Source organism: Barbus barbus, assembly GCF_936440315.1.
Source record: "Barbus barbus genome assembly, chromosome: 32".
In the NCBI taxonomy this organism is placed as follows: domain Eukaryota; kingdom Metazoa; phylum Chordata; class Actinopteri; order Cypriniformes; family Cyprinidae; genus Barbus; species Barbus barbus.
In genome coordinates this window covers 27065656-27080957 of record NC_136760.1, presented here as the reverse complement: position 1 = coordinate 27080957, position 15302 = coordinate 27065656, and the positions used below count along the sequence as shown (strand labels likewise).

At 41.2% G+C, this 15302-nt stretch overlaps 1 protein-coding gene across 1 annotated transcript in view; it reads left to right on the top strand.

Annotated features, from left to right (window-relative positions):
• LOC306852743 (uncharacterized protein) overlaps window positions 1-12007 on the top strand; it is a gene marked incomplete at its 3' end in the record, with an annotated part of 57523 nt that extends 45516 nt beyond the window's left edge. The window contains exons 13-14 of the mRNA XM_079389808.1: window positions 10329-11591; window positions 11664-12007. Coding sequence (XP_079245934.1) covers window positions 10329-11591; window positions 11664-12007 — 1607 coding nt within the window. The remainder of the gene's footprint in view (window positions 1-10328; window positions 11592-11663) is intronic.
• Window positions 12008-15302: the final 3295 nt, after the last annotated feature.

Sequence of the window (15302 nt, the reverse complement as noted above, 5' to 3'; positions counted from 1 at the left end):
GGGACCACAACAGGTACTACAACACCAGAAAGCACAACAACTGAGACCACAACAACAGAAAGCACAACAACTGAGACCACAACAATAGAAAACACCACCACAGGTACCACAACACCAGAAAGCACAACAACTGAGACCACAACAATAGAAAGCACCACCACAGGTACCACAACACCAGAAAGCACAACAACTGAGACCACAACAACAGAAAGCACCACCACAGGACCCACAACACCAGAAAGCACAACAACTGAGACCACAACAACAGAAAGCACCACCACAGGTACAACAGGCCCAGAAAGCACATCAACTGAGACCACAACAACAGAAAGCACCACCACAGGTACCACAACAACAGAAAGTACAACCACAGGTACCACAACACCAGAAAGCACAACAACTGAGACCACTACAATAGAAAGCACCACCACAGGTACCACAACAACAGAAAGCACCACCACAGGTACCACAACACCAGAAAGCACAACAACTGACACCACAACAACAGAAAGCACCACCACAGGTACCACAACACCAGAAAGCACAACAACTGAGACCACAACAATAGAAAGCACCACCACAGGTACCACAACAACAGAAAGCACCACCACAGGTACAACAGGCCCAGAAAGCTTATCAACTGAGACCACAACAACAGAAAGCACCACCACAGGTACCACAACAACAGAAAGTACAACCACAGGTACCACAACACCAGAAAGCACAACAACTGAGACCACTACAATAGAAAGCACCACCACAGGTACCACAACAACAGAAAGCACCACCACAGGTACCACAACACCAGAAAGCACAACAACTGACACCACAACAACAGAAAGCACCACCACAGGTACCACAACACCAGAAAGCACAACAACTGAGACCACAACAATAGAAAGCACCACCACAGGACCCACAACACCAGAAAGCACAACAACTGAGACCACAACAACAGAAAGCACCACCACAGGAACAACAAGACCAGAAAGCACATCAACTGAGACCACAACAACAGAAAGCACCACCACAGGTACCACAACAACAGAAAGTACAACCACAGGTACCACAACACCAGAAAGCACAACAACTGAGACCACAATAATAGAAAGCACCACCACAGGTACCACAACACCAGAAAGCACAACAACTGAGACCACAACAATAGAAAGCACCACCACAGGTACCACAACAACAGAAAGTACAACAACGGGTACCACAACACCAGAGAGCACAACAACTGAGACCACAACAAAAGATAGCACCACCACAGGTACCACAACACCAGAAAGCACAACAACTGAGACCACAACAACAGAAAGCACCACCACAGGTACAACAACACCAGAAAGCACAACAACCGAGACCACAACAATAGAAAGCACTACCACAGGTACCACAACAGCAGAAAGTACAACCACAGGTACCACAACAACAGAAAGTACAACCACAGGTACCACAACACCAGAAAGCACAACAACTGAGACCACAATAATAGAAAGCACCACCACAGGTACCACAACACCAGAAAGCACAACAACTGAGACCACAACAATAGAAAGCACCACCACAGGTACCACAACAACAGAAAGTACAACAACGGGTACCACAACACCAGAAGGCACAACAACTGAGACCACAACAAAAGATAGCACCACCACAGGTACCACAACACCAGAAAGCACAACAACTGAGACCACAACAACAGAAAGCACCACCACAGGTACAACAACACCAGAAAGCACAACAACCGAGACCACAACAATAGAAAGCACTACCACAGGTACCACAACAGGCACTACAACACCAGAAAGTACAACAACTGAGACCACAACAATAGAAAGCACCACCACAGGTACTACAACACCAGAAAGCACAACAACTGACACCACAACAACAGAAAGCACCACCATAGGTACCACAACAGGTACTACAACACCAGAAAGCACAACAACTGAGACCACAACAATAGAAAGCACCACCACAGGTACCACAACAGCAGAAAGCACAATGACTGACAGCACAACAACAGAAAGCTCTACCACAGGTACCACAACACCAGAAAGCACAACAACTGACACCACAACAACAGAAAGCTCCACCACAGGTACCACAACAGCAGAAAGCACAACAACAGGTACCACAACACCAGAAAGCACAACAACTGAGACCACTACAATAGAAAGCACCACCACAGGTACCACAACACCAGAAAGCATAACAACTGACACCACAACAACAGAAAGCACCACCACAGGTACCACAACACCAGAAAGCACAACAACTGAAACCACTACAATAGAAAGCACCACCACAGGTACCCCAACAACTGAGGCCACAACAACAGAAAGCACCACCACAGGTACCACAACAACAGAAAGCACTACAACTGAAACCACAACAATAGAAAGCACCACCACAGGTACCACAACAACTGACACCACAACAACAGAAAGCACTACCACAGGTACCACAACACCAGAAATCCCAACAACTGAGACCACAACAATAGAAAGCACCAGCACAGGTACCACAACTGCAGAAAGTACAACAGCAGACACATCAGCAACAGAAAGTACAACAGAACGCACTACAACTGAAACTACAACAACAGAAAGCACCACCACTAGTACTGCAACTTCAGAAAGTACAACAGCGGAGACGGCAACATCAGAAAGCACCACAACAGGAGGAACAACACCAGAAAGCACAACAACAGAAAGCACCACCACCGGTACCAAAACAGCAGAAAGCCCTACAACTTAGAGAAATTACTAGTTTTAATGTCTTCTTAAAATTAATTCTACACATAGTGGCTCCAGAGAAACTTAAAATAAGATCCATATCTACTAAAATATAGTGGAAGAATAAACTCTCCGGTCAGGTCATTGTGAGATTCTAATGAATAACATAGAGGTACTTTAAATAAAAAACAGTGCACTCTGAAAGACAATTATTTTTATTTCAAAAATGTACTAATGTTAATGCTAACAATCCCAGAGTGCTTTTTCAATTATCTTTTATTTTAAATAATTAATCTTACAATCTGTTAAATCATCATTTTAAAACAATGTGTGAAGAGTTTGTTATTTAATAATAATAATAATAATAATAATAAATTAAGTCTTCTGTATATAATACTGATAAAATATGTATAGAAGATCAAGAATATATATCTACAACATAAAAATGGAAGTGTTCATTGAGAGCTAATAAAAAGAATCTTTTGCAAATTGTTTCCCAGTGATATTCTTAACTTGACCCTACACCTAAAGTATATTGTTTAAATGTCAGAAAATTTCTCTAATGCTTTAAAATGTACAGGGGGGTGGGGGTGAACAGCATTGTCCTCTCTGTAACATTCTCAGACCAATTTCTAACATATATATATATATATATATATATATATATATATATATATATATATATATATATATATATATATATATATATATATATATATATATTTTTTTTTTTTTTTTTTTTTTTTTTTTTTTTTTTTAAAGCTAAAGTAATTTAAGGTAGTAAATAATTAGCTATAAAATACCAATATTAGTAATGCATCAGTCTTAATCCTCTTAGACCTAAATGCATAATTTAACACTTGATTATTTAATTTTGCTTAACAGACTAGAAATTGGTCTCTGCAGTAAGATTCTAAATTGGTTCAAGACGTATATTGGGGGAAAGGTAATAATTTATTAAAATAGGTGACTATGAATCAATGAAATATTAAGTATTATATGCTGTTCCTAAAAGATAGAAGATAGAAGAACCTTGGTGCAATTATGGACAATGATTTTAGTTGAAATCTCACATTAATCAAGCAACAAACACTTTATTTATTATTTTTGCTAATCTTGATTACTTAAATGCTATATCTACATTGTCTTAAACCTAAGCTACAATTGATTAAAAAAATAAAATAAATCAGCAAAATACTAATGAAATTAAGAAGGAGAGACCATATTAATTGTTTTAAAACAATTACATTGGTTGCGAGTTCAGCAAATAATTTATTTTTATTTTAATGTGTCCCAAATCAAAGTTTCAAATCTTCTAGTGCTGGTCTTTTGGCAAACTATACAATCCATCCTAAGTGACTCGGTGGTGCTCCTTTTAGCCACTAACCCCCAAAAATGTGGAACTGTCAACCATTTTAAATTAGAAAGGCTTCACTCTTTCATTAAAAAACAAAAGTCAAGACAATTCTTTTAAATTTTGGTTACACTTTAATTTGATAGTCCACTTTAGACATTCTACTAAGTAACTTTGTAACTAATTGTCATTAATTTACAACTACATGTCTATTAACTCTCAGAGTAGACTGTTAGCTTAGGTTTAGGGTTAGTAGAATAAGTTGCCATATGCATGTAAAATTTGTCATAGTCAGTTTGTTGTATGTTGTGGACCCTTCAAAATAAAGTGTTAGAAGGTATTAAGCAGACAGCCTACTAATACTCTAATTACTTCTAGTCGACATGTAGTTACAAAGTTACTTACTGTTAGTAGAATGTCTAAAGTGGACTATTGAAATATAGTGTTACCAAAATACTGATTTAGCATGCAGATATCAGTTTTAACTACAGTGTGAAGTTGCAGTGTCAATGTGTTTTTTATTTTTGTTTGGAGTTTTTTTATTTCTTGTTAAGCACTATGAGCAGAATTTTATGTATTAAAAGTGCTAAACAAAGTTTGGTAAATGTTTTACTATTATTTAATGACAGAAAGCAACACGACTCCAGAAAGCACCACCACAGGAACCACAACACCAGAAAGCACAACAACTGAGACCACAACAACAGAAAGCACCACCACAGGTACAACAACACCAGAAAGCACAACAACCGAGACCACAACAATAGAAAGCACTACCACAGGTACCACAACAGGTACTACAACACCAGAAAGTACAACAACTGAGACCACAACAATAGAAAGCACCACCACAGGTACTACAACACCAGAAAGCACAACAACTGAGACCACAACAACAGAAAGCACCACCATAGGTACCACAACAACAGAAAGCACCACCACAGGCACAACAGCACCAGAAATCACAACAACTGAGATCACAACGATAGAAAGCACCACCACAGGGACCACAACAGGTACTACAACACCAGAAAGCACAACAACTGAGACCACAACAACAGAAAGCACAACAACTGAGACCACAGCAATAGAAAACACCACCACAGGTACCACAACACCAGAAAGCACAACAACTGAGACCACAACAATAGAAAGCACCACCACAGGTACCACAACACCAGAAAGCACAACAACTGAGACCACAACAACAGAAAGCACCACCACAGGACCCACAACACCAGAAAGCACAACAACTGAGACCACAACAATAGAAAGCACCACCACAGGTACCACAACAACAGAAAGCACCACCACAGGTACCACAACACCAGAAAGCACAACAACTGACACCACAACAACAGAAAGCACCACCACAGGTACCACAACACCAGAAAGCACAACAACTGAGACCACAACAATAGAAAGCACCACCACAGGTACCACAACAACAGAAAGCACCACCACAGGTACCACAACACCAGAAAGCACAACAACTGACACCACAACAACAGAAAGCACCACCATAGGTACCACAACAACAGAAAGCACCACCACAGGCACAACAACACCAGAAATCACAACAACTGAGATCACAACGATAGAAAGCACCACCACAGGGACCACAACAGGTACTACAACACCAGAAAGCACAACAACTGAGACCACAACAACAGAAAGCACCATCACAGGTATCACAACACCAGAAAGCACAACGACTGACAGCCCAACAACAGAAAGCACCACCATAGGTACCACAACACCAGAAAGCACAACAACTGAGACCACAACAACAGAAAGCACCACCACAGGTACCACAACACCAGAAAGCACAACGACTGAGACCACAACAATAGAAAGCACCACCACAGGTACCACAACACCAGAAAGCACAACGACTGAGACCACAACAATAGAAAGCACCACCACAGGTACCACAACACCAGAAAGCACAACGACTGAGACCACAACAATAGAAAGCACCACCACAGGTACCACAACACCAGAAAGCACTACAACTGAGACCACAACAACAGAAAGCACCACCACAGGACCCACAACACCAGAAAGCACAACAACTGAGACCACAACAACAGAAAGCACCACCACAGGAACAACAAGACCAGAAAGCACATCAACTGAGACCACAACAACAGAAAGCACCACCACAGGTACCACAACAACAGAAAGTACAACCACAGGTACCACAACACCAGAAAGCACAACAACTGAGACCACAACAATAGAAAGCACCACCACAGGTACCACAACACCAGAAAGCACAACAACTGAGACCACAACAATAGAAAGCACCACCACAGGTACCACAACAACAGAAAGTACAACAACGGGTACCACAACACCAGAAGGCACAACAACTGAGACCACAACAAAAGATAGCACCACCACAGGTACCACAACACCAGAAAGCACAACAACTGAGACCACAACAACAGAAAGCACCACCACAGGTACAACAACACCAGAAAGCACAACAACCGAGACCACAACAATAGAAAGCACTACCACAGGTACCACAACAGGCACTACAACACCAGAAAGTACAACAACTGAGACCACAACAATAGAAAGCACCACCACAGGTACTACAACACCAGAAAGCACAACAACTGAGACCACAACAACAGAAAGCACCACCACAGGTACCACAACACCAGAAAGCACAACGACTGAGACCACAACAACAGAAAGCACCACCACAGGTACCACAACACCAGAAAGCACAACAACTGAGACCACAACAAAAGATAGCACCACCACAGGTACCACAACACCAGAAAGCACAACAACTGAGACCACAACAATAGAAAGCACCACAACAGGTACCACAACACCAGAAAGCACAACGACTGACACCACAACAACAGAAAGCACCACCACAGGTACCACAACACCAGAAAGCACAACGACTGACAGCACAACAACAGAAAGCACCACCATAGGTACCACAACACCAGAAAGCAAAACAACTGAGACCACAACAACAGAAAGCACCACCATAGGTACCACAACAACAGAAAGCACCACCACAGGCACAACAACACCAGAAATCACAACAACTGAGATCACAACGATAGAAAGCACCACCACAGGGACCACAACAGGTACTACAACACCAGAAAGCACAACAACTGAGACCACAACAACAGAAAGCACCACCACAGGTACCACAACATCAGAAAGCACAACGACTGACAGCCCAACAACAGAAAGCACCACCACAGGTACCACAACATCAGAAAGCACAACGACTGACAGCCCAACAACAGAAAGCACCACCATAGGTACCACAACACCAGAAAGCACAACAACTGAGACCACAACAACAGAAAGTACCACCACAGGTACCACAACACCAGAAAGCACAACGACTGAGCCCACAACAATAGAAAGCACCACCACAGGTACCACAACACCAGAAAGCACAACGACTGAGACCACAACAATAGAAAGCACCACCACAGGTACCACAACACCAGAAAGCACTACAACTGAGACCACAACAACAGAAAGTACAACCACAGGTACCACAACACCAGAAAGCACAACAACTGAGACCACAACAATAGAAAGCACCACCACAGGTACCACAACACCAGAAAGCACAACAACTGAGACCACAACAATAGAAAGCACCACCACAGGTACCACAACAACAGAAAGTACAACAACGGGTACCACAACACCAGAAAGCACAACAACTGAGACCACAACAACAGAAAGCACCACCACAGGTACAACAACACCAGAAAGCACAACAACCGAGACCACAACAATAGAAAGCACTACCACAGGTACCACAACAGGTACTACAACACCAGAAAGTACAACAACTGAGACCACAACAATAGAAAGCACCACCACAGGTACTGCAACACCAGAAAGCACAACAACTGAGACCACAACAACAGAAAGCACCACCACAGGTACCACAACACCAGAAAGCACAACGACTGAGACCACAACAACAGAAAGCACCACCACAGGTACCACAACACCAGAAAGCACAAAGACTGACACCACAACAACAGAAAGCCCCACCACAGGTACCACAACACCAGAAAGCACAACGACTGACAGCACAACAACAGAAAGCACCACCATAGGTACCACAACACCAGAAAGCACAACAACTGAGACCACAACAACAGAAAGCACCACCATAGGTACCACAACAACAGAAAGCACCACCACAGGCACAACAACACCAGAAATCACAACAACTGAGATCACAACGATAGAAAGCACCACCACAGGGACCACAACAGGTACTACAACACCAGAAAGCACAACAACTGAGACCACAACAACAGAAAGCACCACCACAGGTACCACAACGCCAGAAAGCACAACAACTGAGACCACAACAATAGAAAGCACCACCACAGGTACCACAACACCAGAAAGCACAACGTCTGACAGCACAACAACAGAAAGCACCACCATAGGTACCACAACATCAGAAAGCACGACAACTGAGACCACAACAACAGAAAGCACCACCATAGATACCACAAAAACAGAAAGCACCACCACAGGCACAACAACACCAGAAATCACAACAACTGAGATCACAACGATAGAAAGCACCACCACAGGGACCACGACAGGTACTACAACACCAGAAAGCACAACAACTGAGACCACAACAACAGAAAGCACCACCACAGGTACCACAACACCAGAAAGCACAACAATAGAAAGCACCACCACAGGTACCACAACACCAGAAAGCACAACAACTGAGACCACAACAACAGAAAGCACCACCACAGGACCCACAACACCAGAAAGCACAACAACTGAGACCACAACAACAGAAAGCACCACCACAGGTACCACAATAACAGAAAGTACAACCACAGGTACCACAACACCAGAAAGCACAACAACTGGGACCACAACAATAGAAAGCACCACCACAGGTACCACAACAACAGAAAGTACAACAACGGGTACCACAACACCAGAAAGCACAACAACTGAGACCACAACAACAGAAAGCACAACCACAGGTACCACAACACCAGAAAGCACAACAACTGACACCACAACAATAGAAAGCACCACCACAGGTACCACAACACCAGAAAGCACAACAACTGAGACCACAACAACAGAAAGCACCACCATAGGTACCACAACAACAGAAAGCACCACCATAGGCACAACAACACCAGAAATCACAACAACTGAGACCACTACAATAGAAAGCACCACCACAGGGACCACAACAGGTACTACAACACCAGAAAGCACAACAACTGAGACCACAACAACAGAAAGCACCACCACAGGTACCACAACACCAGAAAGCACAACAACTGAGACCACAACAATAGAAAGCACCACCACAGGTACCACAACACCAGAAAGCACAACAACTGAGACCACAACAACAGAAAGCACCACCACAGGACCCACAACACCAGAAAGCACAACAACTGAGACCACAACAACAGAAAGCACCACCACGGGTACAACAAGACCAGAAAGCACATCAACTGAGACCACAACAACAGAAAGCACCACCACAGGCACCACAACAACAGAAAGTACAACCACAGGTACCACAACACCAGAAAGCACAACAACTGAGACCACTACAATAGAAAGCACCACCACAGGTACCACAACACCAGAAAGCACAACAACTGAGACCACAACAATAGAAAGCACCACCACAGGTACCACAACAACAGAAAGTACAACAACGGGTACCACTATACCAGAAAGCACAACAACTGAGACCACAACAAAAGATAGCACCACCACAGGCACCACAACACCAGAAAGCACAACAACTGAGACCACAACAAAAGATAGCACCACCACAGGTACCACAACACCAGAAAGCACAACAACTGAGACCACAACAATAGAAAGCACCACCACAGGTACAACAACACCAGAAAGCACAACAACTGACACCACTACAACAGAAAGCACAACAACTGACACCACTACAACAGAAAGCACCACCACAGGTACCACAACACCAGAAAGCACAACGACTGAGACCACAACAACAGAAAGCACCACCACAGGTACCACAACACCAGAAAGCACAACAACTGAGACCACAACAACAGAAAGCACCACCACAGGTACCACAACACCAGAAAGCACAACAACTGAGACCACAACAACAGAAAGCACCACCACAGGTACCACAACACCAGAAAGCACAACAACTGAGACCACAACAACAGAAAGCACCACCACAGGTACCACAACACCAGAAAGCACAACAACTGAGACCACAACAAAAGATAGTACCACAACACCAGAAAGCACAACAACTGAGACCACAACAATAGAAATCACCACCACAGGTACCACAACACCAGAAAGCACAACAACTGAGACCACAACAATAGAAAGCACCACCACAGGTACCACAACACCAGAAAGCACAACAACTGAGACCACAACAATAGAAAGCACCACCACAGGTACCACAACAACAGAAAGTACAACAACGGGTACCACAATACCAGAAAGCACAACAACTGAGACCACAACAAAAGATAGCACCACCACAGGCACCACAACACCAGAAAGCACAACAACTGAGACCACAACAAAAGATAGCACCACCACAGGTACCACAACACCAGAAAGCACAACGACTGAGACCACAACAATAGAAAGCACCACCACAGGTACCACAACACCAGAAAGCACAACGACTGACACCACAACAACAGAAAGCACCACCACAGGTACCACAACACCAGAAAGCACAACGACTGAGACCACAACAACGGAAAGCACCACCACAGGTACCACAACACCAGAAAGCACAACAACTGAGACCACAACAACGGAAAGCACCACCACAGGTACCACAACACCAGAAAGCACAACAACTGAGACCACAACAACAGAAAGCACCACCACAGGCACTACAACACCAGAAAGCACAACAACTGAGACCACAACAACAGAAAGCACCACCACAGGTACCACAACACCAGAAAGCACAACAACTGAGACCACAACAAAAGATAGCACCACCACAGGTACCACAACACCAGAAAGCACAACAACTGAGACCACAACAATAGAAATCACCACCACAGGTACCACAACACCAGAAAGCACAACAACTGAGACCACAACAATAGAAATCACCACCACAGGTACCACAACACCAGAAAGCACAACAACTGAGACCACAACAATAGAAAGCACCACCACAGGTACCACAACAGCAGAAAGCACAACAACTGAGACCACAACAACAGAAAGTACCACCATAGGTACCACAACAACAGAAAGCTCCACCACAGGTACCACAACACCAGAAAGCACAACAACTGAGACCACAACAAAAGATAGCACCACCACAGGTACCACAACACCAGAAAGCACAACAACTGAGACCACTACAATAGAAAGCACCACCACAGGTACCACAACACCAGAAAGCACAACAACTGAGACCACAACAATAGAAAGCACCACCACAGGTAACACAACAGCTACTACAACACCAGAAAGCAGACCAGCTTAGACCACAGCAATAGAAAGCACCACTGCAGGTACCACAACACCAGAAAGCACAACTACTGAGACCACAACAAAAGAAAGCACCACCACAGGTACCACAACACCAGAAAGCACAACAACTGAGACCACAACAATAGAAAGCACCACCACAGGTACCACAACACCAGAAAGCACAACAACTGACACCACAACAACAGAAAGCACCACCACAGGAACCACAACACCAGAAAGCACAACAACTGAGACCACAACAATAGAAAGCACTTCCACAGGTACCACAACAGGTACTACAACATCAGAGAGCACAACAACTGACACCACAACAACAGAAAGCACTACCACAGGTACCACAACACCAGAAAGCACAGCATCTTAGACTACTACAATAGAAAGCACCACCACAGGTACCACAACAGCAGAAAGCACAACAACTGAGACCACAACAATAGAAAGAACCACCACAACACCAGAAAGCACAACAACTGACACCACAACAATGGAAAGCACCACCACAGGTACCACAACTGCAGAAAGTACAACAGCAGACACATCAGCAACAGAGAGTACAACAGAAAGCACTACAACTGAAACTACAACAACAGAAAGCACCACCACTAGTACTGCAACTTCAGAAAGTACAACAGCGGAGACGGCAACATCAGACAGCACCACAAAAGGAGGTACAACAGACAGCACCACCACCGGTACCAAAACAGCAGAAAGCACCACAACAGCAGACACTACACCAACAGAAAGCACAACAACTGAAGTAAAAACAACGGAAAGCACTAGAGTAACAGGAAGCACAACCACCAGTAACACAACTCCAGAAAGTACAACAACAGAGATGTCAACATCAGAAAGCACCACAACTGAAGGAACAACAGAAATTAACATAAGTCGTTAATAGTTTTAATGTCTTCTTAAAATTAATTCTATACATAGTGGCTCCGGAAAAAAAACTTAAAATAAGGTCCATATCAAATAAAGAATAAACACTCCTCTCGGGTTATCACGGGATTCTAATGAATAGCATTTAGGAAGTTTAAATAAAACAAAACAAAACAGTGCACTCTAAAAGAAAATTATTTTATTTAAAAAATGTACTAATGAAAATGGTAACAATTCCAGAGTGCTTTTTTTCAACTGTTTGTTATTTTAATTCATTAATCTTACAATTTTTTTAATTAACTTTCTGTAACAAGGTGTGAACATTTTTGGTTAATTAAATCATTCTTCTGTATGTAATACTGATACAATTTATATAGAACAATCAAGAATATATCTACAGCATAAAAATGGATGTGTTCATTGAGAGATAATAAAAATAATCGTTTGCAAACTGTTTCTGAGTGATATTCCTAACTTGACCCAACACCTAATGTACAGTATGATGTTTAAATGGCTGGAAGTTTCTTCAATGCTCTAAATGAAGCTGATGCTTATGGGGAAAAAACAAAACTGCATTGTTTTCTCTAATATTCTCAAACCAATTTCTAACATATCATTTTTAATATCTAATATATTATCTTTTAATTAGCTAAAGTAATTTAAGGTAGTAAATAGTTTGCGTTAAAAATACCAATATGAGCAATGTCTTATTCCTCTTAGACCTAAATGCATCATTTGAAACTTGATTATTTAATTTTGCTTAGCAGACTAAAAATTGGTCTCTCCAGTAATATTCTAAATGGGTTCAAGACGTATATTGGGAGAAAGTTAATAATTTATTAAAATAGGTGACTATGTATCAATGAAATATTAAGTTCAATATGCTGTTCTGGAGCGTCATGCACTCATTATTTTTGAGGGGGCATGAGTGGAGGTGGGGGGGAGTATTTTTTATTTTATTCGAAACATTCCCAAACACATTAACTATATCATGAAATATCTCGATTCTCACCCTGTTAGTTGATCTATGGTCAAAGTAGCCAAATAATGTAGTCTATCATCTATGGATAAAAACCTGTCTGTTTAATTAAGTAACATATATGGGTTTCATGCCATAAAATATTTTTAATATGATTGACTTTATATTTAATGTGAATTTAACATTGAAAGTTAATGTGAATAAAAACATTGCAAGTTAGGCTACTTATCATAATTATGATAACACTTTCCATGTACAGAAAGAGAGCAAAGAACATTTACATTATCAAAGAACATTTTCCCTGACAGTCTAGAGTTCAAGCACTCTCAAAAACTCCCATTAAAATCACTGAAGCTGTTTACACTGTGAAATTAATATCTTACAGATTCATACACACATCTGCACTTTGTTGTTTCTAAAGAGAGAATTCGCCAGAAAGAGGTATTCAGTCAGCGAAGGAGTGAAGAAAACACCGCATTTTAGCGATGACTCATCTGAACACCTCTGATTGGTCATTGCAGTCATAAGCTCAACAGCATCGTGTGTGATTGGTTATAATGTGCAGTGCTGTAAAAACGCGTCTGTCTCTGGCTCAGCAAATGCAGATTTGAATTTACCAGTTGATGATATGACACGCTGAAGATAGAAGATAGAAGTAAAGAACCTAGGTGTAATTATGAACTATGAATTGAGTTTTAAATCTCACATTAATCAAGCGACAAACGCTTTATTTTTTTATTTTTACTTGTTGTGATTACTTTAATGCTATGTTCCCTGTCTTATATCTAAGCTACAATTGATACAAAATGAAGCAGTCAAAGTACTAATAAAATTAAGAAAGAGAGACCATTTAATACAATTACTCTAGTTTCCAGTGGTTGCAAAGAACTGAGTTTACTAGTGCTGTCAAACGATTAATCACGATTAATTGCATCCAAAATAAAAGTTCTTGTTTACATAGTACAAGTGTTTACTGTGTATATTTATTATGTATATATAAATACACACCTATGCATGTATATATTTAAGAAAAATACAGTATGTTACCTTTATATATTAATATATATATATATATATATATATATATATATATATATATATATATATATATATATATATATTATATGAATTTAAATATTTACATGTAAATACATGTAAACATTTTCAAAATATATACTGTATGTGTGTGTATTCATATATACATAATAAATATACAAACTAGACACAGATATATTATGTAAATAAAAACTTTTATTTTGGATGCGATTAATCGATTGACAGCACTAATTTATATGTTAGAGTGTTCCAAATCATAGTTTCAAATCTTCTAGTGCTGGTCTTTTGGTAAACTATACATTAAATCCTAAGTGACTCTGTGGTGCTCCTTTTATACCCTCAAAATTTGGAACTGTCAACCAATTTAAATTAGAATGGCTTCGCTCTTTCGTATTTTTAAAGAAACGTCAAGACAAGTCTTTTTAAAATATTAATTTAGCATGCTGATATTAGTTTTATTAGTTTTAATTTCTGTGTGAAGTTGCAGTGTCAATGTGGTACGTTTTTTTTGATGTTTGGAGTTTTTTTATGTCTTGTTAAACACTAAGAGCTGCTTTTATGTATTAAAAGTGCTAAACAAAGTTTGGCAAATATTTCACTATTGTTTAACAACAGAAACAACCATGACTCCAGAAAGCACCACAATGGAGCCCGCAACAATGGATACGACAACAGCAAGCACCACCTCCGGTACCACCATTTTAGAAAATACAACAGCAGAGACCACAATAACAACAGATATACG